This window comes from Felis catus, chromosome E2 (assembly GCF_018350175.1).
Source record: "Felis catus isolate Fca126 chromosome E2, F.catus_Fca126_mat1.0, whole genome shotgun sequence".
NCBI lineage: Eukaryota > Metazoa > Chordata > Mammalia > Carnivora > Felidae > Felis > Felis catus.
The window spans coordinates 19607623-19635619 of record NC_058382.1 but is presented as its reverse complement, the minus strand read 5'-3'; the positions used below and the strand labels follow the sequence as shown (position 1 = coordinate 19635619).

Below are 27997 nucleotides of genomic sequence, written 5' to 3'. Positions count from 1 at the left end.
GGGGTCCCGGGAGGGCGTCTCGGGGGCCGCTCTGGGGACCGTTCAGGCGAGGGGCGCCCAGAGGGCCTCCCAGAGGACTCGGCGAAACCCAGGCGAACGTCGGTGATTCAAAAACACCTCAGGAAGTCGTGCTTCCCAAAGACAGGTGCTGCCTTCGCAAGGCTACAGCTCCCCAGCGCCTCCAGCTCTCACAGATCTTCTCTCGCCGCTGGTTTCCCACAGCCCGGGGCCGCCGCTCCGCGCGAACAGCGAAGGATGCGGGCGGTGCCAGGAGCTGCTGGCCTACCCCCGCCACACCCTCCGGCCTCGCAGCGGCGCGGCCAACGCCTCCGCCACGTGCCCGCCTCCCGCAGCCAGGACGCCCGCGATTGGCTGGCGGCGCTGCCCGTCGTGAGGGGAGGGCGCGGCGCCCGCAGGCCGGCGCGCCTATTGGTCGTGGCGGCGGCGGCAGCGCGCGCGGTCGGCGTGAGGAGGGGAAGCCGGTGGCGGCGGCGGCGGCGGCGGAACGGGCGGAGGCTGCCGGTTTCGTAACCGTCGCTCCTCCTCGCTGGCTCGCGGGCTGCGAGGCCTGGGTCCGTCGGGCCGCGCCGCGCGGGGCCGCTCGGAGTGGAGGCCGCCTGGGGGCGGGCGGGCTGGAGGCGCAGGTAAGGAGGCCGCGGGCGGGCGGGATGAGGGAAGAGGAGGAGGCCGCGGCGGAGCCGGCCGCTCGCGTGGGCGCCGGCCGGGCCCGAGGAACCTCGGCCCGGCCTGAGGAGGCCCGCTCGCCGGGAAGGCCCCGCGCGGCCTGCGGCGCGGGCGGCGGCCCCGCGCGGCGTCTGATGCAACCTGCCGGCAACACCCGGCGGGGCCGCTGAGCTCATCCCTGGCCGTGGCCCAGGGCCGCGGCGCCGCCCGCCGACCCCCGCGCTCCTCCCGGGCGCCCCTCGCTGCCGGCCTGGGACAGGACGGGGCGGGGGACGAGGTGTGCCCCCTCCGGAACCCGGCCTCTTTTGGGGAAACGGGCATTGGTGACAAGCTAGGCTCGTATTGGCCCCCGGGGATAAAGGGTGTTCCCAGAATAGCAAGAGGAGGACCGTGCCTTACCGTAGCGCCACTTCGGAAATTGCCCGCCCCTCCAGAACTGCTTGGCGAGGGGTAGACGAGACTTCTGTTCAGAAGTTAGGAGGGTGATAAAGTGGGCAGGGAAGGCGGCTGATTTTTATTAAATACACGACTTTACAGAAATGATCCTGCGCTTACTTAGGGAGCTGTAATTTGAATATCCTGCAGTTCACTGCTGAATATAGGTTAGATGAACGCGCAGCAACCACGAGTTGAATAGAAAAGAGAAGGGCAAGGAATGAAGCGCTTCATTAGCATGTTGGAGGGAACACAGTAAAGAAAATCGCTAGCAGAGGTGTCTAGATGAACGGAATGGAAATGCATATTGGGGGGGAATATCCAGATTATCCATCTGTTCTTCCAAGGAGGCTTGTATGTTTTCATTTTTGAGAAGGTTTGTTTCGTTTTCCTTTTGTCTGAGGTTTGTGCTGTAATCTGGCACCTTAAAATGTGTCAGTTTCAGAAAGGTTTTAAGGTTAGTGGGTTACACAAAAATTGGTAGTTTTCTCTCCCGAGCCTGCACTCAGGGAATCCTTATGTGAAGAGATTGTCCTAAATTCAGATAGGATATGCGACTCCCAAATAAATTTTGGAAAGAAAATACTACAGGGGTTTGCTTTCCTAAGAACTTGTGCCTCTAAAAGTTCTTGATATTGAAAAGTTAAAATCTGGTCACTGTTACCACTTGATTAGTATTTGGCATGAGCTATTCTTAAAGTCGATTCTCTGTTTCTGGAAACACTTACTGTAAACATGGCTAAATAATTACAGGATGCTGGTGAGCTGAAGAATTTCTCAGTTTCTTGATTTCCTGCTTCTGGTGGGTCTACTTGGCTTAATCAGTCGTTTGTAAATACCTGCCTAAAAAACAGGTGAAAACAAAATTTCATTTTTTTCATAATATCCTTTAAATTCTCAAGAGCACATCATTGACTGTCAGCAATTGTTTGATCTTGGAGAGGTGGGTTCGTCTGTAGGGATTTGAACAGCACATGGTGAGGCCCTGGTAAAGACAACTAGGACCTCATGGGGCTGAATTAGGTCTTAGGGTCTAGGATTGCCTCACCTGATCACAGTAATGTAAATATAGGTAGCCACAATTCCAAATTTATTGGGTATTCTTGGGAGGGAGTGCTTCCATGGGTTCTAGTAGGTACATTGGTTTCCTACCTTTTTGGCTTTCCAGCCCTGTTGGTTAAAAAAAAATTTTTTTTAAGCATGATTTCCTAATAGAGGTATATTTATAAACAATGTGTGTACTTTTTTTTTGTATGTTGTAAACCATAACAGAAGTAGATTAAAAAGGTAACGTTAAAAAAAAAGACAAGTGAACATACATTTGCTCCATACTCTAGTGGACTGCTTATGTACCCCCAAAGGGATGTACCCTCCTTCGTGGACCCTGTTTTGGGTCATGAAGCAAGCAGTGGCAACTAAATAGAAATCCTGCTCCTTTGGGCATGTATGGACTTTGCTTACCTTTACATCTCTTGCAGTATGGAGTTGTCAGACCCTGGCAACAGATGCCTAAGAACTTGAGATTATTAATTGGAACACATAACTGGGCTAAGTAGAAAAGCAAGTTCTCAACTGAAATAAAGCAAAGACCAGACTAGAAATGATGTTCACTGCATAGACTGGGTACTCAAAGGAGCAAGTGGAATTACATTTTTATTTTCATGTACACCTTTAAGAAAGACCAAGAACCTAAGGAAGTAAGGCCATAATATCTTTTTTTTTTTTTAATTTTTTTTTAACGTTTATTTATTTTTGAGACAGAGAGAGAAAGAGCATGAACGGGGTGGGTCAGAGAGAGAGGGAGACACAGAATCCGAAACAGGCTCCAGGCTCTGAGCTGTCAGCCCAGAGCCCGACGCGGGGCTCGAACTCACTGGCTGCGAGATCATGACCTGAGCTGAAGTGGGACGCCCAGCCCACTGAGCCACCCAGGCGCCCCAGGCCATAATATCTTAACACTCCTGATTTAATTGTGGTTGTTTTAAGAGATTCCAGTACTAGAGAACCTATCTCATTTCTGTATATGATGTTTATAAAAATATTTTCTTTTAGCCTCTGAGCCAGTATTTGACAGATGTTTCCCCTTTTTAAAATTATTTTCATTTTATTTTATTCTTTTTATTATTAAAAAAACCTTTTTTTTAATGTTTATTTATTTTTGAGAGAGAGAGAGAGAGAGAGAGAGAGAGAGAGAGAGAGAGAGAGAGAGAGAGAGAATCCAAAGCAGGATCCAGGTTCTGAGCTGTCAGCACAGAGCCCGATGAAGGGCTCGAACTCATGAACTGTGAGATCATGACCTGAGCGGAAGTCGGACGCTTGGTATGGTTTACAACAGACAAAAGAAACCAACTGAGCCACCCAGGCGCCCCTCATCATATTTATTTTAGATAGAGAGTGAAAGTGGGGGAGTGGGGAGGAGGGAGAGGGAGGGGGGGAGGGAAGGAGAGAGAATATGAATGAATGGATGAATGAATGAATGAATGAATGAATGAATCTTAAGCAGGCTCTACACTGAGCGTGGAGCCTGATACAGGGCTCGATCCCATGACTCTGGGGTTAAGACCTGAACTGAAATCAAGAGTGGGACGCTCAATCGACTGAGCCAGCCAGGAGCCCCTCGACAGATATTTCTTGGGCCCCACCACTATATGGCTCGCCCTGCACTACTAGATGCTGAGCGTGTGGACATGAAGACAGATCGCTGCCTCTAGCTTAGTCTCCAGGGAGAGCTGGCATTGACAGAGAAACTGGGGGAACCACCTGGACAGCAGTACAAAGAAAAGAGAATGCAGGACCATTTAGGGGGTTGATAGTGGTTCAGTGTTGTTGAGGTGTGAAGTGTAAGGGAGCAAGGGCTGGAGAGAGAGTTGATACCTTCAATCTGATCCTACACACTGGAGCAGGTTGGAGTGTTCGATTGCTCTGGAGGCAGTGGTTGGAGGGATCACAGCTAAACCAGCGGAGACCAGTGCCCCTTGAGAGATGATGTCAGCCTGAGGTAATTAATTCTGTGGTATTCGGATGGAGAAGGTGGTGGGTTGTAAGTTTTTGGGAGCTGGGTGGGTAGCCTTGTCACATACCAGTGATAGTAAAGATTTGGTGTCAGGGAGAAACATCTATGAGTGTTTTGGAGTGTGGACATTCACTGAGGAGACTGGAGTTAAAAGTTTATTTTGGGGGGCATGGGGAGGAATATCTGGTTGTAGATATGTGAAAAAAGATGACAGGAGGATTAGGAAAATTCTTGACAAGTTTATTTTCCCAAATGAAACTTGAGAGAAATTTGTTTTACTCATTCTGGCTGCTCTGCGTTTTCAGTGTGTTGCTGATTTGAATGAACACTCCTTGAATTGAAAAATTTGAATTAAAAAAAAAAATGCACCTCCTCATTGTGAATCTGCAGCAGTGGCTCTCACACTTCATCACTTCAGGGTCCCGTTGAAACAGGATTGCCTGGGCCTATTCCTGAAGCTCCCAATCCTTCTGTCTGGGCAGCCCGAGAATTTGCATTTCTCACAAGTTCCCAAATGCTGCTGCTGCTGGTCCGCACTTTGAGAATAACTGCTCAGTTTTTCTGCTCCTCCCTGCTCGAATGATTCACATGTAAGGAAATAAGGCGCCGCCCTGCTTCCTGTAGAATGAACTTTGGAATAGTATTTGTCTACGCAGGAGCCAGACTTTCATTTGGGATTGAATATCCAGGTTTGAAATAAACTAGTATTTTTTTGCCCATCGTAGGTGCTCAATAAGTGTTTGTGGAAGGAACAAAAGCGTAAGTGACAGTGTAAACTGGGCAACTTTTGGAGGCAGCTATTTTGCTTGTGTAAAAACAGTTAATACTCTGGAGTCAGCTTTTTTGGACCACTTGGCTCTGACCCCCTTTACTTGATTCATTTTCCTTAATGGATATTTTTTTCACTTAAACTTTCTTGGCTTTGGTTGAGGAACTTTAAAACAACAACATTTTTAAAGTTCTTAATATTTCTAAGTTTCCCTTACTTACGTTTTTACCAATTTGATAATTACTCTTTGTTTTTCAAGCCAAAGGGCACATTTTCAAAGTCCCCCCCTAGTAGGTTCAACCCACTATGTTCAGCCCCTCTACTGTGAGTCAGACTGAGGTAAAAAGAGCTCTTCTCTATTCCTGTATCTCTGGGTACCAAAATGGACATGAACGTCACTGAATTTGGAACCTGTGTTAAAATCTTTTAGTGATTTGGGCATAAAAAGCCGAGCATAAGGCAGGAAGAAAAGACTTTTTAGTACTGAAGTTCATGGTATATTTTCAGAGTCAGAAGGCATCTTACCATTCTACATCCCTCATTTGCAGATGGGGAAATCAAGGCCCCAAGAAGGAAAGGATATGGGTTCCGAGCAAAAGAGGGGAGCCAGAGCCAAGACAGTATTGACCTGGTTCCTCCTGGTCTGTACTTCTTTGGATCATTCTTATCTTTGTGTTGTCTATAGATTAGTTTTAAAGATTAAAAACATAATTGGCATATGAAAAGTTAAAAAGTTAAAGAAGATGACCATGATTATTATGATAGTTGAAACAATCCCAGGAGAAGTGTTAAACACGTTTTTAAAAATTGACTAAAATATTATGCCCACTTTACACCAAATAAGCAATAATGTTGATGGCCACTAACACTTTTAGTGGTAAGGTGGCTCAAATTAATACTGAACTGCCACTGTTTAACTGGAAGAAAAATAGGCAACATAGTAAATTATCAAAGGAGATTGTGAAATGTCCACTACTGAAGATAGACTTGGAGTAGATATCGTCCATGGTTTGGAAGGAAGCTTTCTTTTTTGCCTTATATTGGAGTGAGAACAGATGGCTCACTAGCTCAGGGCTGCCTGCATGGCTTTGGAGACCATTGAAAGTAAGGATATAGCGACTTTCTAAAAGGAAAGATTTTTAAAAAGCAGGCCAGTAAACAGTGTTTTATACGGAAATGCCCAGCTAAAAGTTTGGGTGAAGCTTCTGGTGTTTACTAACTGAGCTTAAGAACTATGAGATGTACTCATTTGAGGCATTTCAGAATTCTGGCCCCGGGTTTTTTCCACTGATGTAGTTTTGGCAGTTTTGTGAAAAGAAGACAGGATAGTTTTATGGTTCATAACATCGCTTTCTGAATTTCCAAGAGTAATTTGATTTCTTGCCGGACGTGGCTCAGCAGCTTAGTCAGTTTGTCTTGAAGTGGCCTCAGGATAGGATAGGTATCCTTTTGACACCTCTTGAGGCAATTGTAGGGGCCTAGTTGGACTCACAGTCATCCACACACGACCAGTTTCCGAAACTGTGGCTTCATTTCTACGGGCGGCACTGCCGTGGCACTTGGAGTCGGCGTTTCCCCTGAGCCCCTTCTTCAGTGGGCCGTGGGTGTGGGCGCTGCCGCTGCTCGGCCTCTGTCTGGCCTCAGCCCCAGGCTTGCTCTGCCTTGGATGCATCTTTAAGGCTTTTATGTCTCTCGTTGTGGTTCAGGTTGCCCATGTTTAGATGTGTTTATTACGTCAAGAAGAAAAAAAGCACTGTTAGAAGAAGCATGGTGGGGTGGGACAGCAGACTGGGTGTCTCAGAGCTCCTAAGTCTAGGATACAAGAAACAAACTTAGGAAATCTATGTAAACTACTTCTCTTTGAGGCAATAAATAAATAAATAAATAAATAAATAAATAAATAAATAAATAAAAAACAAGCCAACACCGCCCGCCCCCGCTTTTCAGAATATCCCATAAAGATGTACTCTGGGAGGAGAGGCAAGTCCTCGATGACTCCGTCCCTGTATGTCGGCATCAGGAGTGTGCAGCGACCCTGATGAGTAGTGGGGACCGGGCGCTGCGCTGCAGTACGCTCGTTTGACGTGAGCGGACAATCGAAACTTTTCTCCCCTTCTTTGCAGGTGTCTCTTCTATCATAATTGAACTCAGGTTTTCCATGTTTAACCCAAACATCTCATTTCTCTCTGGCAGATTGCCAAGTGCTATTAGTTCATATGTGCTACCTAATTAGCGGTATTCTTTTGTTTTTCCTTCCATTTTTGATAACAGTCACAGATGGGTAGTACCCTCAGGGGTTCAGGTGGGCTGGATTTGGCCTTATGGTGCTTCTGTACTAACTCACCTTTCTAAATTAAATGATTTAGACTTCTGAAACATTGGAACAGTTGGCAGTTGCTGTAGACTTTTCTCAGCATAATCAATTAATGTTGGCCTGCTGTTAGGTACTTGCAAGTTTAATCTCATTTGATCTTGTCATTTCAAACATTTTAATGCAATTTATTTTTTAACTAGGTACATGTGAAGATTTCTTGGCAGCTTAGTGTGGAAACCGTTGATCACCTTGCCCTCATTTCTACCTGTTCCGTGTCAGCAAGAGAGCGTGCCCAAATGAGCAAGATAGCACAGCAGAACAGCACTCCTGGAATAAGTGTTATTCATACTCAGGCTCATGCCAGCGGCTTACAGCAGGTTCCTCAGCTGGTGCCTGCCGGCTCTGGGGGAGGGGGCAAAGCTGCGCCTCCGAGCAAGCAAAGCAAAAAGAGCTCGCCCATGGATCGAAACAGTGATGAGTATCGGCAGCGCAGAGAGAGGAACAACATGGCTGTGAAAAAGAGCCGGTTGAAAAGCAAGCAGAAGGCACAGGATACACTGCAGAGGGTGAATCAGCTCAAAGAAGAGAATGAACGGTTGGAAGCAAAAATTAAATTGCTGACTAAGGAATTAAGCGTACTGAAAGACTTGTTTCTTGAGCACGCACACAACCTTGCAGATAACGTGCAACCCGGTGGCACTGAAAATACAACAACAACTCCTGATAATGCAGGACAGTAGACCTCACCCCTTCCAAGTTCACGGTTTGTGGCTTGAACGTTAAAGGTGTGACTACCTACACCACTCGTATCAATGGCCGAACGTTGTCTTGTTCCATTATTCAAAGATCCATTGAAGGTTGTTTTCTAGGATCAGCACTGAAGAGTTGATTAGCTAAAAATGTTAGCCATGTAATTTGAATATCTAGTTTTAAATGATACGGATTTTTTTGTGGGGAATAAAACAAAGTTTTAAGGTATATGGTAAAAAAAAAAAAAAAAATCCTGGACCTCGATGTTCTTAATAAATCCTCACTTCCCAAGAAATGCTTCTTTTCTAGGTTGATAAAAGGAACAGGGAACCGGCAGGTCTTGCAGGAGGTTCTTGGTTTTATTGGAGATGGTTAATTGGACTAAGAAAGTTGAATGCCATTTGGTTGATCTATTTGTGATTTTTTTTTTTTTTCTAAATTATGTACTAAAATTCCTTAGGGCTATAGAAATCAATCACTTTGTGATTTGGAGTGATTCTATGTATAGCATAACCCTTGTTTTAGCACAATTAGTATTGTTTCCCCAACAAGTACAAGTTTCTGAGTAGCAATTCCATGTTAAATAAGCCCCATTGTGTTTTAAAGGCAGTATACAGCCAGTTGGCTTAAAAATACAAATAATTAGGAGGTGAATAGGTTTTTTAAAAATAAGAGTAAAGCATATTAGAATTATGCTTTTGGGACACCTTTGGGTTATTGGATTGGTGTTATTTTGTTTTCTAACAACAACAATAAACCAAAAGACAGCTCTGGTTTAGAGAAACTTGTGCACCAAAATTTTTGTTTCTGTAGATGCTAGTCAAGTAAGCATTTTTAAGTTACCATTTTGACAGCCAGGTTAGTAGACAGAATGCCTTGTTTACCGATTGAGATTTAGGTAGTTTCTTCTATGTCCAAATATCTGCAATGGGGCCATGATTTTTAAAGGCAGAAATGTCTTGGTAAGGATCATTTGGCATTTGGTCCTAACCAGGTGATTATCAGAAAAATACATCATCAACTCTAGGCCATCTCCCCAAATAGTATAGTCTAAGAAAACTTGAAAATGTAAGGTTTAACCTTTAATTTATTTCACATAAATACATCTTTTTATATTGTTCTTGTGACATTTCTTTTTCTAGTTAGTGGGCTATTCTAGACTTTTTGTACCACTGCTTCTGTTTGTTTATTTGTATGCTTTGTGTCCCATAAATTATTTTAGAAAGAAAATACTGATAAAACTCAGGATATTGACATTTTTGTCGAGACTAAAAAATGGCGATTACTAAAGTTAGGGAATCTCTAGAGTTTGGTTTGTATCAGTGTTGGTAGTTTTGATCGTCCGTGTTGATTTCTCTTCTTTTTTCTTTCTTCCTTTTTTTTTTTTTTTTTTTTTTTTTTAGCACAATTCTAGCTCAGATTTGTTGGTGTGTGTGTGTCGGTGTGTGTGTGTCAGTATCAGTCTAGGCTGGTGACAAGAGTCTGCGTCACCTCTGAGTCACCTCTGGTTAAAACATTTGTGTTACCAGGTATCTCATTTGAACATGGTCACCTTTTGGCCACATTGTTGTTTTGCGCTAGGACTTGGAACAGTTTAACCAGGATGTAACTCAGGTCGCACCCTTAGGTTGGTCTGTGCTCTTTTGGGCAGGCGAAGATAGCATGGTGACCTGCGATTCAACAGAGCCATCACTGTGTCCATGGAGCCTCTTCCGCATGTGACTAGGACCCAGTGCTGTTCCAGGAGAGCCACCGTCCCCGGAGGCTTCACTCCCTGGACAGCCAGGAGACAGGATCGGGGTTTCTATTAGGGTCCAACCCCAATGTACTTTGGCTGGAGTATCAGTGTACTTACAGGTTGATGGATTTTTTTTTTTTTTGCCTAACTAGGAGATAGCCCCAGAATCCTACTGAATCTTTAATAGCTGACCCATGTTCTATAATTAACCTTATTAGAGGTACAGTTAGGCCACTTGAATCTTTAAGCACCTAGAAAGGTGTTACATTAAATCTCTTGTTTACTAAAAACTGTGTTTCAGAAGTTGATGTCCCTATGGAATTTATGGTTACCAATTATATGGATTGAGTTAACTTGGAAAAAGAAGTTGTAGGGAAATCATCAGGGGTGTACACTTGATATTTCGAATCAGAACACAAGATTGAAACTTTTGGAAAAATTGACTCAAGCTTTCCTGTTACCTATGCAAACAAGAACTTTAGCACAAACAGTCATTTATTCGTAGAACAAAAATGTTAACCGTTGTCTTGACTGTCTTACTGAAGTGTTTGGGATTGAAAGTTTTTAGTTTGATAGATTCCTTAGTGTAAAATTGAGGGAAACCAAGTATGGGGAATGGGTACGTTTAGAGCTTTGGGAATTGTAAAATGACTTTTGTAACTTTTGTTCTGTAGGCTACATATGAACCGTTAGGATTTGATCTGCCTTTGCAGGCGGGTCCAGTGGTTTAGGAATTAGGCTTTCGTGTAAATTTCTAGCTGCGTCTGAGTCTCCGGAGATAGGCGCTCTCTGGCCGGTGTTGGCTGCAGGTGGGGAGATCGGAGCTCTTCTGCTGTCTGGCCCCTTTCAGTTATTGGGATGTGAGCTTAGATACTTAGGATTCTTACTAAGAAGTGGTAAGACGTTAACAGCATATGACCAGATTTTTGAAATTCGGGTCATGAGTGTGAAATTCTGAAATTTACGTTTAAAAAAAAGGTAGTATGTGCAATTTAATAATTGGTATTAAAAGAAATCAGCTTTTGATGTTTCTTAATCCTCATTAGAGGCTTGAAACTTTGTACCTGAACCACCCAGTTAGCACTCAGAGTGCTTTTTGATGCCTTAGAAATAGGAAGCAATTTTTTGTTTGACAAAAGCTAGGGAGGAGAAAGTTCATTCTATAGCTGTTAGATCTGCCTCTCAGGAAAAAGCCCTTAACTTGTTCTTTTGTTCCTGGCTTTCCTCAGTTTGTGAGATTACTCTATTTTTTTAAATATAATTTTATTTCTTTCAATGAATATGAAATAAAAACACACTTTGGAATAATGACTGCATTTCACTGTGGGTTTCTTTATGTTCAATACCAGGGAAGTAGTCCAGGTGTTGGCTCTGCAGAGCAGGCGGAGCGGTCTCTCCCGTTTCCAGCCCAGGGCAGGGGTGAAGGCAGGGGAGCGTGGGGGACAAGCAGGGGTGCTTCTGTCCAAGCCTAGATTTCCCTGAATGGCCAGGAACATCATCTCCTGCGAAGATGGAGCGCCTCTCTAGTCACGTGCTTTGTCGCGTGGTCTAATCCCCGCGAGTGTGCTAGACTAGGGGAGGCCGAGCTGGCGTTAACTGCGCAGACACCTGGTGTCTCGGTGTGTGGTTCCCATTCACGCAGTGGTAGGAGGTTCGTTCTTCGGGCTCTGAGGAAGACAGGGATGTCTTTCCCCTAACAGTGCAATTTGTGGTACGTACACCATCTTCACTTACTGGTGCCAGTGTCTACAAAAGCGAATACTGAATCCATGCTGACTTGAGTGTCTCAAGGGAAGATGTCATTTAGATACGTCTGTGATCCTTCAGCTATTCTCAGGTCTTGGGAAATAGGTTTCCACTCACTGCCTCTTAATGAAAATTGTAGTGCAGTAATTATTTCTGTGGGTAGGACGCCCTGTCTTGAGGAGTTTTATATAGAGGTGATTTGTGAAGGTGCCAGCTGTTTTTTAATAAAAGCACTTTTGGACCTGCTCGGTCAGTGTGTAGAGTCCATATGGCTTTTACTTGTCTTCAGACCACCAATCCTGAATGTTCTTTCACTGCCACACCCACTCCTCGAAGAGCTCTAGGCCTGCAAGGTAGGCAGGGGTGCGGGGGGGGGGGGGGGGGCTGGGGTTGCAGAACTGGGCCTCGAGGCAAAGGGGGTTGTGCTGGTTTGTAGCTCAGATAACTGGGTCTGGCCACACCCTCTGAAGCAGCTGTTAGAGCCAGGTGCCTTCCCACATCCCCGCCTCTCAGTCCTACCCCCTAAATGTGCCTCTCGAACCTGTCTGCTCCCCTCCCCTCCCCTCCCCTCCCCCGCCTTCTGCAGAGCCATCATCCGCTCCTGTCTGAACTTTGTCTCCTTGGACCATTGCATGCTCTCCAGAACCTTCTGTCATTCCCCACTGCACCCAGTGAGGCCCCGTCTCCTTGCGATGTGGCTCCATTTGGTCTTGTTGACTTAACATCCCTCCTTTTTCTAGCCCTCGTTTCTTTGCTGTGGCTGCAGGGCTTTTCCAAGCTCTCTTTACTCCTTGGAACAGCTCAGGTCTGGATGCCTCCTCTTTGCCTTGCTTTTCACTTTGAACCCTTCCTATCTCAGCCCCACCCTGGCTTTCTAGACAAGGTCAGTCCTGTTACTTCCCTTCATGGCACTTTTCAGTGTATAAGATCATGTATTTGCCGCCTCCTTGGGATTCTCTCTCCCTCTCTGCCCCTCCCCCGCTCGTGCGTACTCTCTCAAAATAAACAAACTTAAAAAAAAAAAGATAATATATTTGTGCTTGTTTGTTCAAGGCGGCGAAGTCTCTCAGTAAACTACAGGCTCGGAGAGCAGGGAATCATGTTTTTATACTACACTGGCACATAGTGGATGTTCAATTATTTATTGAATGAATACCTAGGCCCTTCCAGGGTTTCAGAAAGCCTTGTTTAGTGCTGTTCAGCTTTCTGGAAGGGTCTCTAATGTATTTCTGAAGCTGTATGGATTTTTGCAGAGGTTTGGAGACTTGAGTTGGGTGCTCCCTCCGGAACACGGGGTGGAGGGGAGATCTGTTGCCGCCCCCCACCCTCCCCCCTGAGCCCTGCACCAGCAGAGAATCCCTTTGCCTTACTGACCTGGGCAAAAGCAGTCATACTATGCTCCCAGTGTCCCTCTTGGACAAAGAACATTCAGTGACTGAGATTTTTCTTTATGCTTTTTACCTTCTTGAGAATCATGGGAAATGGGCAGTTTGGAGAGGAGACGTCCCAAGGAAAGGAAGGACAAAGATATATAATACACTCAGCTATGTTTTTTAATGAACACCATTTCAGTTTCCACCTAACCGCCACTGATTCTGTCCTGGTGGTGGGTGAATTGAAACCCTGTATGCCACAATGTGTCTCAGGTACAGCTGGGCTGGAGAAACGTTTGGTGAACTCAAACTCCTGACACTCAAGACTGTCGTTACTCAAACCGCTCAGCGTCACCAAGAACTTAGGGGCTGTCTGTGCCCCAGCAGAAAACCTGAAAAAATGGTGGTTACAGATCTGAGAAGCAGGGTGCCTGGGTGGCTCAGTCGGCTAAGCATCTGACTCTCGGTTTTGGCTCAGGTCACGATCTCACGGTTGGTGAGTTCGAGCCCCACATTGGGCTCTGCGCGGATAGCGTGGGGCCTGCTTGGGACTCCCTCTCCCTCCCTGTCTGCTCCTCCCCAGCTCACACATAAGATAAACTTAAGAAAAAAAAAAAAGTCTGAGAAGCAAACAGGAAAAATGGTTTCGTTTTAACTTGGTTACTTCACGAGCACGTTTGCGTGCCTGTCGCAGGAAGAAATCATCTGTACTAAACGCTTCAGTGACTTTTCAAGACATCTAGCTTGGGCCACAGAGTTTTCCACCCCATGGTGATTTCACCTCTGGTGTCCTGTCTTCTCATGTGCCCTTCATCTTGGCTTGGAAACTCCTGGATGACGGCACCGTGAGGAGACAAACCTGGACCGGTTTGGCACAGAGTCCCCCAGCCCCGGGTTCTGCGGGAGTGCGGAGCTGGGCCAGCAGAGGTAAGGACAGGCATTCTGCCCTCGGCAGGAACCAGGCCCCGCCGGCCTTGAAGTCTCCTTGCCGGAGAGGAATCTGGCCCGTGGGTTTACGCTTAGGGAAGACGTGGTCTCAGCAAACACGGAGGCCACGAGAAAGCTCACCTCTGCCGTGGAGCTGAGCTGGGGGGCAGTGTCTCTCGGGCAGATGCCGGCTTGGCCAGCACGTCCGGGGTGAAAAGGAAGTCAAGGCAGGGAATCTCTGCAAGTCTCAAGTTTTAACTATGCCTTAAGTGCCCCCTTCGGAAACGCAGCTTTGAGGCCGTAGCCGTATCAGGAAGGCTTCTTCCTCTACCGCTTCACCGTCTCCCGTGCAAAGGCGCATGGAGGCCGGCTCCAGCTACGCGCCCAGCACCCGGCGCTCTGCACCGTCAGCGCCCATGTCCTAGGTCCGGCCACGCGTGCTCATCTGCAAAGGGAGAAAGGACAGAGAGGGAGCCGCGCACAAAGGCCCATTTTTGGAAACTTTTTATTGCAAGTTCCATTCTGCATATTGATTTTTGAGAGAAAACACTGGAAATGGATCTTCCCTGAGCAGAGGAATACAAATGACAGCAAGACACATTTTAGTTGCTATTAAAGAACAGAACTGTTTTCCATTAGCATTTCAAAAGCCACTGTCATTCAAGCAAAGTAATAGCAGACTGAGGTGTGATCTTGCAGAAGGTTAAGAAAGATTTTCCCCCGAGGAAACAGCATGATCAAACACGGACCCAGCCACGTGATTTCCGAGCGCCCATCTGGCCGCTGGAGGGCCCGTCGTGAAGAAAGGTTGCCAGGCTGGGTCCCTGGTCCCACTGGGTGCTCCCAGCTGGCTCTATTTGGGGCCAGAGAAGGGAGTAAAGGCCTTGTCGCTGCCTGCCATGCACGCTTCGATCTCCTCCACTGTGCGGGGCACACAGGTCAGCAGTTCCATGCCGCTGTCGGTCACCACGACGTCCTCCTCGATACGGACCTGGCTCGGAACGGCAGACACTCAGTATTCCTGAGCTTGGCCTCGTGCACCAGATTAGAGGGTCAGAGGGGCCCCTTCTCAGGAGCGGTCTGTCCTGCCCCTGATGGAAGGGGCTGGCCTCCGGGCTTCGGGGGGGGGGTGGGGGGGGCGCGGAGGGGAAGGCTCCTCCCATAGGGCCATCTGCTCCTGCCACCTGCCCACCCCATCTGCGACAGACCAGGAGAAAGGACAGGCCCGGGTCCTTGTCAAGTGAGGAAGCGAAGATCATCCCTCCTCCCGCTAGGGCTCCTGTGTCAGGACAAAGAGGCGACCCGCGGCAGCGTGCGCTAGGGGGATGTTCTGGAATCAGAGACCCGGGGCCTGTGGGCACTCACCCCGCCAAATCCGCGGAAGCGCTGCAGGACCTCACGATTGAAGAAGCAGGCGCGGGCCGGGTCCGCCAGGGCCTCGTCCAGGAGGTGGTCGATGAAGTAGATGCCCGGCTCCACGGTGAGCACCATGCCGGGCTCCAGGTGCCGAGTGGTGCGCAGGCTGCGCAGGCCGGGCTCATCGATGCGCTCCACGCCCTGCGCGGACAGGAAGGCCACGGGGGCCTGAGGAGGGCTGGCTCCACCCCGAGCGTCTGCGCTCCCCGGAGCTGCGAGGGAGGCTTTGTGCTCCGGAGAGACTCTGGCCCAGGCTGCCCCTTGCTGGGCCGTACCCCGAGCGCTTCGGTAAGACCCTCTACTCCCCGCAGACTCTGCCCGCCCCCCCCCCCAATACCCCCGGAAGCGCCTGCGGGAGCCCCGGGGACAACCGGCGCGCACACACCCAGGGCCGCCCGCCCGTGCTGGCCGTGCGGCCGCCTGGGGTCCGGCTGCCCTCACGCAGGCCTCTCCTCGCCAGAGGAACGGCAGAAGCCAAACTCGTGAAGCCAAAAAAGCTCTTAGGGAGGCTGCGAGGCTTCCCGTGCCACATCTTTTCCTTCCAGGCGGCTCACTTGGAAAGCGGCCCCGGCGGTGCTGGGCGCTGCTCCCCCAGGCCCAGGTCTCCCGTGTGGCCTTCCAGGAGGGGGGCCAGGTGCCGTCAGCAGGACGGCCCCACGCACATGCTCAGATGCACGTGGGCGCCCCTAAGGAACGGTTGCCCGCCTCCCTGCAGAGGCACCCTCTCCCCACAAACGCACACCTGGCCCGGGCCTCTCGACTCTCAGGGCGTAGCCAACACCCGTGTCCCCGGGTCCCTGAGGCCGGGGCCAGGGAGCAAGCGGGCAGCGAGCAAGCTCTGGGGCCGGGCTGCGGGCTTGCCCCGCCCCGCCTGCGGCTCTTCCCTGGAAGCCCAGCTGCTGGACACGGAGCTGTCATTTCTGACTGTTTAGGGGCCAAGAACATCAGACTTCAATTAGCGGTTCATGTAAGGTAACCAGAAACAGGCTGGCTCGGCCTCCACAGCTGGGCACAGCAGGGAAGGCTGTGACCGGGATTCCACGAGGGTGGGGACAGAAACGCGTGTGCAGCCACTCTGGCATGAGCTGGGCTGGGGCGGAGGTGATGAGGGGACGTTAAGGCACTGTGACCCCTGATGAGTCATGCTTTGGGTACAGATGCCTATCTGGTGTGGTGCCGGGTCCCGTGGCACTTTTTGCCCGGATGGGCTGGCGACACGGAAGGGCCCAGCCTGGAATGTCGGTCCCCGTGCTCAGGTGAGAGGTGCAGGCAGGGCAGGGCCTTCTGCCACCTGAAGTCTGTGGCTGCCCCCGGGCACCCTCTCCGTCCCTCACCTTTGTGCCACCCGAGCACCTATCCCTTTCCCTCCACTCCAAGGGCGGCAAAGCCAGGGCCCTGGCAGAGGCAGAAACCTGGCCAGGTCGTGTCTCCCCGTCCTCCTTTGGCCACTGTGTGCCCGCACCGAGCCACTCCGTGGGTGTGCCCAGGGGAGGGGCCGTCTACGCAGGCCTCCGGAAAATTCCAGGACCACCACCCAGACTGCAGGTGAGGGGGGGAAGGGACCCTGGGGGCAGGAGACTATGCTGGCCCCGATCTCTACCCCTTCAGAGCACTGGCTCTCAGGAGTCTCTCCACAAGAACGCCCGTCCGAGCGGGGCCGGGAGAAGCATGGGGGCTGGGCAGGGGAGAGCAGGCCCCACGAAGGGGAGAGGCCGAAGCCCCGGACCCTCCAGCCCAGGGACCCGAGCCTTGTGGGGAGCGGGGGCGCCTGCCCGTGCCGCACCCACACCGGCTTCCGCTGGGGCAGAGGGCTGGATGGGGCCTCCGCTTTGACTGGGCTCTGAGCAGAGGGGACCCAGATGTGTCTGCAGGCCTGAAATAAAACAAATGACTTTTATAGGAAAAGCCATATTTTTTCTACAATGTTTATCTGTCAAAAGAATAGACTCTGTGAGCACAAAGGGCTGCTTACTGGAAAAGATAAAAGCAGTTTGCTGCCAATTTTCTCTGGTGGAAAAAAAGAGTCCTGGCGACTAATGAATAACGAACCTCAGTTAACAATGTCTGGAAGGCTCTGCTCTTGGCTCCCTGTACACAGTGTGATGGATAGAAATTAGGAAATTAAAACTGATTTTGTTTCTCCAAATTTAACTGTTTACACTTGAGGAAAAAATAATTGAATAATAATGCTTCTCTTGAGCAATTTTTCCCCCCAAAAATCGTTCTTGGTGCTTTCAAAATACCCTGCAGCCAACAGGCCAAGCCTAGTCTTGGCTAACTGGCTGGTGGGCCCCAGGGTGTGCACCGATTGCATAATCAGCCCCCTGCACCTTGGGCACCGGGCCAGGCGGCAGGGCCGGGCTCACCCCCACCCACCCGGGGCCCGGAAAGACCGCAGCCACCTGCCGGGCAGGGCCTCCCCAAGGCTGGCTGCAGGCACCCTCTGGGTGGTCCTTTCGAGACTCGGTTGGTAGGAGGGGGAGGGGAAAGCCTCGTCTGGAAATGCCCACGGAAGCCTCCCTCCCCTGCCAAGGGTGCCTCGAGTGCCTGCAGACGAGGAGGCCACGGGGTGTGCTGGCCCAGGGGCTGGGTCTGCTGCTGGGCTTGTGAGGGGTGCTGGGCTCTGCTAGTCCCTGGAAGGCCCAGGGCCAGCCATGGTGCCCCACCACCCCCACCGAAAGAAGCCAGAGGCAGGGGACAAAAGGGCCACAGCGCCAGCCCCATCACTAAGAGCCAGCTCTGGGGTGCCCACTGCTCTCTGGGGACCCCGCGTGCTGCACACTGGCCACCTCCCACCCTTCGGGGCAACTGTCACCCCCAAGCGCACAGCCTGGGGCTCACCAGGCAGGGCACACCCACCTGGCACTAGGTCCTGAGGTGGCAGCCACCAGGGGAGGCACACTCCGGGAAATACCCCCACAGGGCCTGAACCAGGACCAACCAATGGGTGGAGGGACAGGAGGGGTGGGGGGCCTTGTGGGACCCCATTCCTCCTTCTCTAGCCGGTCCCACTACACCGCAGCTGATCCCAGAGCCCCGACCCACTGTGGGCAAGGGCCAGCTCAGCTACCGCTCACGGGCAGGCCCCTGGCTGACGTGTCCACACTGACCTCGGGGTAGCCTCCCACGTCGTGCACGTCAATGCCCAGGAAGTGGCCGAGCCCGTGAGGCATGAACACAGCTCCCAGGTGGGCCTGGACCATGGCGTCGACGCTACCGCTCAGGACTCCGATGCGGGCCAGCTCCTCCAGGTGGATGCGGTCAGCCAGGCGGTGCATGTCAGGCCACCAGACCCCTGCGGTTCCAAAGGAGGCTGCAATGAGCTGCGGGCTCCCCAAGGGAAAGTTTGGGGGACACGTGGAGCCCTTGCACTGGCTGAGGCAGGAAGGCCGGAAGTGAGTGGTGAGGGTGCCGCAGCTGGGGACCCCGAGACCCTTCCTCTGTCTCCGTTGTGCCCTCAGGGGCAGGCTCCTGTCACCCGTGGCCGGGCGTCCAGCTTAGGTCTACTCCCCAGCCCCAGCCCGTGGCGTGTCTGCCCGCGGCCAGTGCCTGCTTCCGGGGCCAGCGAGCCCAGGAAGGTTCCTGAGCATCAGGAGGAGAAAAGCACACGTCCCCCACAGATGTGGGGCTGCCTCAGTGAGCCCCAAATCAAAGCTCAGGGCCTCAGGCTGCGGGGCGAGGGCATGGCTGCACACCCCCAGGCGGGGCTGAATCACCCCTGGAGCCACTGTGGGGAGCAAAGGTTTCGGGGTGAAGGTGCAGCTAGCACGAGCTAGCACGGCCTCGTGGGCTGGCCGGCAGGAGTCTGTGGCTCCGCCTGCCATGAGCCAGGGTTGACCGTCTCCACGGCAGCCCAGACATCCAGGCCCCAGACTGCTAATCCAACTCATCTTTGCCCCACACTTCTGGGGCAAAGGTCACCGGGGAGAGCATGTCCCCAGGCACTGAGTTTCGAGGCAAGCAAGCTCAGGGGCTCTGTCCAAGGTTCTCAGGCAGCCACCCTCAAACGGCCTTGGCCATCGCGGGGGTACGCCGGCCCTCCCCACTGGGCTGGCGGGGTCCCACTCCAACCTCACTCCAGGGCACTGGGCACTCCACCTAAGTACCACACAAGGACTGAGGTTGGTGAAGCTCCCTGCCCCACGCCACAGGGCTGATTTGGGGGCAGGTCACATGCTGGCTGAGGCCGTGGGCCAGGCAGACGTGGGGGCGTACACCCCTGAGCAGTGATCCAGCCAGAGGGGGCCAGTGCCAACCCTTGCGGCTTCCTCCCTGTGGGGAGCGACACTGGCTCCCAAGTGGCACCCCCATGACGCCCTGCCCTCCACATCCACCAGCACGGATGATGGCAGCTGCAGAGGGGCGCCCTGGCATCCCGCACCACTGGGAACCTGCATGGACCCCGCGCCCACAAGGGCTGGACCAGCAGGTCTGGGCTCAGGGCTCCGAACCTCTGTGGCTGGCAGAAGGTAGCCCAAGGGCTCAATCCAGGGGTAGAGAGGGGGACCCACTCTGGGACACAGGGCATCACCCTTCAGGCACTTGCTGGGCACCAGTCCTCCACCTGGGCCCCCTTCCCCGCCAGGGATGGAGACCCCACAGTTCGGGTCTTGGGCTGGCTGGAGGCACAGCGCTGACCCATCCTCCTGGATCCCTGCGGGCCAGGCTCTGAGCAGGTGGCGAGGGCTGCACCCTGGCCAGTTCATAGGGCAGGAGTCGGCCCAGGGCCCAAGGTGCAGGGAGGCCAAGGGGGGAAGCCCCGTCTCTAGAGACAGACAGCCTCCTTGGAGTCCAGCTCCTGAGGCCTGACCTGCCTCGGCCCACAGAGTGCCAGGGTAGTGGTGGCATCCTAGGGTCTGGCTTTACCCACTCAAGCAGCGGGGAGAGCCCGGTTCAAAGCCCTGACGGCCGAGTCAAGGTGGGCGGCTTTCCTCCGAAAGTTGGACATCCTGAAATGGAGGGCTGGGTACTGGATCCCAGCTCAGCTGCTAATGCACTTCTGGGAGCCTCAGATGCCTCCCTTTGTCAAACAGCTGCAATGCTGCCCTAGAAGACTGGCCACAGAGACTCTGGCATCTACTGGGGGACCGGGTCAGTAACCCCCGCAAAACTGTCGGCCAATATTCATCTGTTGCTTATGGCCCAGCCAGACCCTACTTCAATGCTGGATGTCCGCCGTGCTCCTGGGGTACCAGCCAAGCCTGCCCCGGCCTCGGCTCCCCGCTCCCCCGAGGCCGACGCACCCCACCTCGCCCTCCCCAGGCCGGGCCACCTGTTACAGCCGCACACAGGCTGCTTGGAGTGAGACCCACTGCTCAGGTCTCGACATATGTGGGCCCTGCCCTGGAGGGACCTTCCCGAGCACTCTCTCCACCGTCCTGGTTATTGCCCTCCTAGCACCTTGTTCCCTGGACGGGTCTGCCTGCTGGTTCCTCGCACCTCAGGACCAGAGAGCTTGCTGGTTCAGGGGCAAAAACACCGCAGCTCTTCCGCAAGTTGTGCTTCCGCCCAGATCCCCTGGGCCTGAAAGTGCCCCCAGGCAGCTCTGCAAACTCCCCCGGCCCGCCTGGCCCTGGGGCTGAGGAAGGGCATCCTGCACCCCGACTCCAGAGCAGCTCCGTTTCTCTTGGAAAGGGGCCTTTTCCGGTGGCCAAAGGGAAGCCCCAGGAAGCGGCCTGACGTCAAGCCTGGCTGGCTTCCAAGTGGGCTGTGGCCTCGGCAGAGGGGAGTCAGGTATAAATCATGCTCGGCCGGCAGCTCGGCTCCTCTCCTGTCCTCTTGGGGCCAGACGCGAGGGCCCAGGCGGTCCCCACGGCGCCTCCAGTCTTCTTCGCCTGTGTCCTCGGGGCCGGCCCTGCACACGCTCTCGTGGCTGGCAGTGGGGCTGCTGCCTGTGTGTGGTTAGGGTTGTGACAGTGATCCAACCTCCAGCAACTTGGCCTCAGCGTCTGGCCCGGATGGTGGTTACGACACCCTCCGCCAGGACAGGGGCCCTGAAGTGTGTGAAGGTTGCCGTCCTTGGGCTGGGTCGGAGGAGTGGATGCAAACCAGGGGACCTCAGGCTCCCCCACAACCTCAGCAGCTCACAGGCACCTCGGGGCCCATGTGGCCAGCTCGAAGCTCAGCGGTCCCCTAAGCCTGCTCGGGTTGGGGATGCCACACTGGGGACCACACTGCAGACTGGGCATCGGTGGCCCTGCCCGCCCTCCCACCTCCGGCAAGCCCCAAAGCTTTGTCCCACCTTCCCTGAAACATCTCTGGAATCTAGACCCTGACCTTTCCTGGACTCCTGCCTGTTTCCTCCCCAACGCTTGCAAGGCCTCATTTCCCTGCATCCTGCTTAGAACGCGGGAGCATCCTGCCCTGAGGACAGAGCCACGTATGTGTACCTCAGCCTGGCCTTCTCCAGGCTCACTGCCCTCCACCCCTGGGCCCACGACCCTCGTGCCGGCGCTTCCCTGTGCTTTCCACCTGCTGGCCCCTCAGCTGGTACCACCTCTCCAAAGTCCTCACCTTCTCACACTCTCTCCTGTGAGCCTCTGTGTTAAGGCCTTCTCCAGGAAGCCCTCCCTGACTGCCCCTTCCTGTGCTGTCAGAGCTCTTCCCACCAGTGGACAGCACGCTGGCCACCTGTGGCTTGGTCAAAGCCTCTGAACCCTGGGAGGAGGGCCCTGTGTCCTGTTCCATGCCTGGCAAATGTGTGGCCTGAGCAGGAGCCCCGGCCCCCCTCATGGCTCTCTCCTGCAGCCAGTGCTGTGACCTCATGGGCCCAGGATCCAGGTGTGACCCCCCTCACCCTGCTCCTCTGTGCACTCAGACCCTGGAGTGCCAGGGTAGCATCTAGGTTTGTGCCCGTAATCCGGCCGTTGGCTCAGAGAGACCAGAGAGCCCTGGTGCCCGGGCCCCAGGTCACAGGCTGATCTGTGCCCACCTGGCCCCCTTCCCCCACACCTTTCCCCAAAGGGCCAGGGTCCAGGTTGGCCCCTGGGAGCCTCAGCGGCATCCCTCACCGCCTGAGGCCTCCCGTCCAGAGTGCGGCAGCCCCAGGGGCTCGGCCAGAGCTCAGCCAGGAGGGCCCGGAGAGCTGAATCCTCACTGCTACTTCCAGACAAAGAGCTCACTTCATCCAAAGACAATGGCCCTCGGGAGACCACGTGTGCGCCAGACCCTGGGGGTGCCGCAAGGAAGGCGCAGGGCCTGGTCCCAGGGCAGGCCCCGTGGGCTGCAGGGAGCCGTCTGGTGGGCCAAACTGGCGCAGGGCTGAGGGCCTCCAGCCCACCCCACCGCAGACCCGGCTGCTGCCAGGACCTCCGGGGACCCATTCACCCTGCGGAAGGGCAGGGGGCGGCATGCGCCCTGGGGCTGCAGGCGCCTCCATGCTGAGTGGAGCGCGGTTGCCTCTCAAAGTCTCCGCACGCTCCCCCTCCCCGCACCCCCCAACCTTGGCCAACAGCCTGAGGGAGTAAATGAGGCCAGGGAGGGTGGGAACTTGTCCACCATCCTCCAGCCGGCAGGGGGGCCTCTCAGGGCCCTCCCCAGACAGCCTCCTCTGTCCCGGCTCTTGCCACAGAGGGCGCCTGCAGACCGGGAGGCACACTGTCCCCGCACCCTTCCGCTCCTAGCCATCTCCAAGAAGGGGCCTGAGGGGAGCCCAGCCACTCCTGTCCCTGTTCCCGCCCGGCAGGGAGGCAGAGCTGGCAAAGGCACCCCGACCACAGGCCACAGCCGACACGCGTTGTGCCACGCGGGCCGGCACAGCTCCGGGTGCCCTCCTCCTGCTTCGTCACCTGGTGGCTCCACAGCGTCCTCTCTTGCCGCCTGGGCTGCTCTGGGGGCAGTCTGCTTCTGACTCTGCGCTGGCTGCACCGGCCCTCGCCCCCAGGTGGCCAGAGCCCGGACACCAGCCGGGCCAGGAGCTGCACACAACTGCACGGGCGCGACGATGAAGGGCTTGTTCATACAGACCCGCCGCTTTCACAGCCGTGGGCAGCGGGGCCCAGAGCCGAGCGAGCAGTCTACACTGCCTCTGCGGGGCCCTGTGGCGGTGCGGGCTCAGGAGGGCGGACCTGTAGCTTAAGCAGGGGAGGCCAGGGCGGGCAGGTGAGCACCGAGGGACATGGAGGGGAATCGAGTGCTGGAAGCGGCAAGAAGTGCCCTCAGTGCTCCATGGTGGCCGGAGGGACGAGGGACGGAGAATGCACGATGGACAGCAGTCTTTGGGGCGCTCCTGCTTGGGTTCACCCCAGGCCTCCCTCACGGGGGCTGAGGGGCCCCACTGGCATACTCCCTGGTACCCATGGGGACAGGGTGGTCTGCACGGGGTGGGCCGCTTGCCCCAACACAGGAGCCAGGGAGAGCTTCAGTTCCACCCAGCCATGGCGGCCAGGCCCCTGCCGTAGGACTGGCGTGGGGGGCACCTTCCCAGGTACGGCCCCTCTGAGTGGGCTCAGCCACCCTCCCCTGGCTGTCTGGGTGACAGGGAGGGAGGCCCCGATGCTGACCCGGGGTTCTGTGTGTTCTGACACACAGAACGCCTTCGGGGTTCTGGTCCTTCTGCGCTTCTCCTCTGGGCATCTCACTGCCACTCTGGTGTCTTTATTTCCGCTTCCCTGGAAGGTCGTCGGAAGCAGCCGTGCAGTCTCAGCGGGTGTGTGTCTTGGCCCAGCAGCCGGACCCACAAACCAGGGGCATTTCCGCTAGGACAGGACATGGGGCTGACCTGGCCACGGCCTCCTCGCAGCTCTGGGGAGATGAGCTGTCCCCACGTGAGCAGCTCTGTGGGCACAGCTCGGCCTGCCTGGCGTGGGAGCCGACAGAGTCGGCCCTCGGGCACTGTCAGTTGTGTCGCGATCCCCAGTATCCGTGGGAGAGGTGGGGGCTACAGCAGGGATCCGTTCCCATCCCGCACCCAAGGGAACCTCCAGGCCGCAGCACAGGCCCAGCCCGTGCCCCACTGTGCGCTGGGGGAGGACCACCCCGCCCAGTCTGTGCAGACCAGCTCCGCAGAGCCCAGCCTTCTGCCTGCCCCCAGAGGGATGTGGCCAGGCACGTCCAGGGCACAGAGCACCAGGCCTTTCTCAGCGCAACTGGCCGGGGGCCCTGGGGACAGCGGGCCCGACTACTTTCTGGGCAGAATGAGGACCGCTTTGTCAGCCGTCGGCCAGGACGCCCACCTGGGAAGCGCTACCCAGGTGTGAGCAGGCTCTCCCGAGGGTAGGGGTGCTGCCAGGTAGGCCGGGCTGGGGGCACAGTGTGGGGAGCACAGCGGAGGGAGCCCCTGGCCCAGTCCTGGAGGTATGTCCGGGGGCTGCGGGCGGCTGTGCTCACAGACGCCAGGGAGCACGCCACAGCCCACGGCTAGTGTTGTTCAAAACTGAACAAACCCTTCTCATTGTGGTGTCGAGGGAGCAGGAAGGGCCATGCCCCTCGGGGTGACCGGTGACCGCTTCTCGAGGCTGGACCTCACTGGGAATAGGGGATGTGTTCCCTGGTTTAAAGGTCAGAAACACCCCGCGCCCACCAGCACGCTCTTCTGCTGCCCGGCTTCCAGCGCCCCTCCTCCGCCTCCTCCGTGGATTTGCAGGCACTTTTACACTCCCTTCTTTTACACAAAAGGGGGCCATCGGCCACTCCATCCTCCACTTTTCTGACAACTCAACAACCATCCTGGAGGTTCCCATGTTAATACTCAGTGGCCGCCAAGGCTTTAAAAAAAATTTTTTTTTAAGTAGGCATCACGCCCAGCATGTGTGGGGCTCGAACTCACGACCCTGAGATCAAGACCTGAGCCAAGATCAAGAGTTGGACACTCAACCGACTGAGTCACCTAGGTGCCCCGTGACCTTGGCTTTTTCAAAAATTAACAGAAGATGCTGCTTCCTTCTGCAGCTGCTGAAACACGCAGGTCCCATCACCTCGTCACCCCAGCAGGGGCTTAACTTTTAAGCTTTCCTTTCGGGTTGAGCTCCCCGTATTGGGACCACAGACCTCTGTTCTTGCTGGATGAGTGAGGGGGCTGGGCTGGGGTCCGCCAGTGTCCCTCTGTGGTTCCCTAACCTCTGGTGGGGTTAGGTGGGGGGGCTCTGCGGCCAGACAGGGGCCATCCGGAAAGGCCTGCTCCGTTTGCCTCTGAAAGTGACAGTTGCTGAGGAACCCTCAAAAGCAGCTCTTGGCCTGATGACCGAGGCTGTAACTCATCCCAACAACGGGCAGTGGGGGCCCTGGGGCCGTTTAGCCAACACAGAGCCATCAGCCTCAAGAGGCCACATCCTGGGGATTTTATAGTTTGGGGATCTTTTCTTTTCCTGAATAAAGGCTCCATGGAGGGATGCCAGTCTGACTGCCATAGTCCCTCTGAGTTCAGAATGAGCTTAGAGTCCAGCCTTCGAGGGTGTCATGGCCAGGTCCCCAGAGGGCTCTGTGGCAGCCACTCACCATTCCCCAGACACTGGGGAGACACTCGGCCCATGCCAGAGCCAGCTGCGGCCTGAACAGAAGGGCGCCCTGACGTCCAACCAAATGCCAGTGCTGGCATTTGCTGATCAAGCCCTCTCTGGAGTGGACCCTGCTCCAGGAGAGGACAGCGGACATGCTGACATTCCAGTGGCCACTGCGACCAGGGGTTCTTGCTGGTGGAGAGTAGCAGGTGGGACTTGGGGTGACCTTGGGCTGAGCTCCCCGATTCCCAGCTCTGTCTCTCCTTGCTGGCCGGCCCCCTTTCCTAGGACTGCTCCTGGGGATCTGACACCGCCTGGAGTCTTGGCCAGCTGAGCTCCTCCGGTGATGGGGGACCGAGTCAGGCTGTGTAGTGCAGGACCTGCCCCACAACCACCAGTGCCCTCACCTGGCTTCATGGCGCTCATGACAGCGCGGCAGCTCCGCAGCACCGCCTCATAGATGGCCTTCTGGTCTGTGGTGAACTTGCCGTTGGCGGGGAAGGAGCAGGTGATGTCGGAAGAGAAGCAGTAATACTCCCCACCCATGTCGAACAGGCTGCAGGGAGAGGAAGGTGTGAGGTAGGGGGTGTCCTCCCCCCCTCCAACTCTCCACCGCGCGGCTCAAGGGCAGCCTGTCGGACCCTGGAGGCGCCGGGCGCTGAGACCGAGCCATCTTGCTGGGTCACCAGTGCAGGAAGCAGTATGGGGCCTCCCACCCCAGTGCATCCTCACGGTGCCATCAGCAGAGACCTCTGACCCCAGAGCAGGGAAGCCTGGAGTGGGGTCGATCCCACACACATACCCCTGCCCTCCAAGGCCTATGGACGCCCAGCTGTGGGGACTGACTTGGAGAATGAGGAAGGGGCAGACAGGTCCCCAGGCCCTGAAGCAGCATCTGGCCTCCATGCACTGCTCATGGGGGGGGAATGCCCCCATCCAACAGACAAGTGGGATAAGGAGCACCACCCAGCTCTCCTGGGCCTTCGTGTCTGAGTGAAAGCTCAGCCAGTGGCTCTGTCCCAGCACAGAGGTCCCCCGACTGGAGGACCCTGCTGGGATAGCACAGATGTGCTCTTCCAGGGCCTGAGGGAAGAGCAGGGAGGACCTGGCAGAGGACGGTCCTCACACGCAGCAGGGTGCCCTGGTATCCCAGTGGCAGGGGAGGGACCAGCGGGCACAGGCAGAGGTGGAGAGTAGGAAGGCTGCAGAGGCCCTGAGCTGGGGTCTGTGAGCCAGCAAGCAGGATGGCGCCAGAGTCCGGAGGACAGGCCGGCTGGGCCTGCCCTCTGGACCCCCTGTGACAGGGCCCAGTGTGGCAGGGCTAGGAGGGGGTGGGGTGGGCCACTCCACCACCCTTGCTGCCTGCCCGGGCCTCAGGGCCCTCGCGGGTCAAGGGCAGGAAGGAATCCTGCCCTGTACCCCCATGGCGGAACACAGCAGGTCATGCGAAGGGCTGCTGGGTCACCACGCCAGAGGGGCCCCGGATGAGAGCAGTGAGGGGGCACAGACCGAGCCCCCCTCCACATCCCATCCCACCCGAGCACCTCGGCAGGGTGTTTGGCAGCAGGCACACAGGGGGCCCCACCAGCACCCCCAGCCACTTCATCAGCCAGGCCATGACGCTCATGGTGACAAAACCGATTGAGGGCCACTGGTCTAGTCCCAGGCCCAGGATTCTGCTGAGTCTTCAGTGCCAGGTGGCCACAGAGTCGGGAGGAGCTGAGGGGTGGTGGGGCTGCCCTCTGCGACGGTGCCCGGCTCTGTCCTCAGCTTCTCCTGGGGGTTGGTCTGCAGCTGCACAGGTCCTGGCAAACCTGAGCCAGGGGCAGAGCTGTGCCTTCCACCGGGGCCTCTCCCCCAAACCCAAATCCTCGGGGTGAACACCACCATCCACAAACATTCCAGGGGCTGCCTGCGAGCCTGCCTTTGGGGCCCTGACCCCAAATGACAGAGCAGGGGGTCCCTGGCCCTGCTGGTGGAGCAGGGGGGGTCGGGTCATGTGGCCTGACAGGAAGCACCAGCTACTCCAAAGAAACAGATCTTTGGAGAAGAAAAACTTGAATGCTCAGGATCCCTGGACACTTTGCTGGAATCCAAAGTCCCCAGCCAGGCACTTTTTAATCTCCTGTCTTTTTCCTATTGCAAAACACCATAAACAGTGTCAACAGTGCAAAAAGCAGGAGATAACACCTCAGGTGATTCTGCGGGAGTGGGGGGAGCCCCAACCAGGATGGCACAGGAACTTCAGGCTGGGTCAAAGCCATAGACTCCAGCAGACTCTGCTTGGGGCAGGCTGACGGGGAGGACCTGGGCCTCACGAGAGGTGACTTGAAGATGAAACAGAGAGGCCTTGAGCAGACACGCCCAGGCATCTGCTCCCTGGGAAGCTCCAGATG

At 54.8% G+C, this 27997-nt stretch overlaps 2 protein-coding genes across 4 annotated transcripts in view; one reads left to right on the top strand and one right to left on the bottom strand.

Annotated features, from left to right (window-relative positions):
• Positions 1–512: 512 nt before the first annotated feature.
• Positions 513–11014, top strand: CEBPG (CCAAT enhancer binding protein gamma). Of its 3 annotated transcripts, none has more exons than XM_023245696.2 (2): positions 513–644; positions 7416–11014. In XM_023245696.2, the coding sequence occupies exon 2, from the start codon at positions 7512–7514 to the stop codon at positions 7953–7955; it is 444 nt and encodes a 147-aa protein (XP_023101464.1). In that variant the 5' UTR covers positions 513–644; positions 7416–7511; the 3' UTR covers positions 7956–11014. The 3 variants fall into 3 exon arrangements, with proteins under 3 accessions (XP_023101464.1, XP_023101465.1, XP_003997997.1); XM_023245697.2 differs by lacking the exon at positions 513–644 and adding an exon at positions 937–961; XM_003997948.6 differs by lacking the exon at positions 513–644 and adding an exon at positions 3658–4117.
• Positions 11015–14237: 3223 nt separating this feature from the next.
• Positions 14238–27997, bottom strand: part of PEPD (peptidase D) — a 112322-nt gene continuing 98562 nt past the window's right edge. The window contains exons 12-15 of the mRNA XM_023245695.2: positions 26009–26157; positions 18276–18460; positions 15115–15306; positions 14238–14740 (exon numbers count right to left, since the gene is read on the bottom strand). Of these exons, the coding sequence (XP_023101463.1) occupies positions 14603–14740; positions 15115–15306; positions 18276–18460; positions 26009–26157 (664 nt within the window). The 3' untranslated portion in view covers positions 14238–14602. The remainder of the gene's footprint in view (positions 14741–15114; positions 15307–18275; positions 18461–26008; positions 26158–27997) is intronic.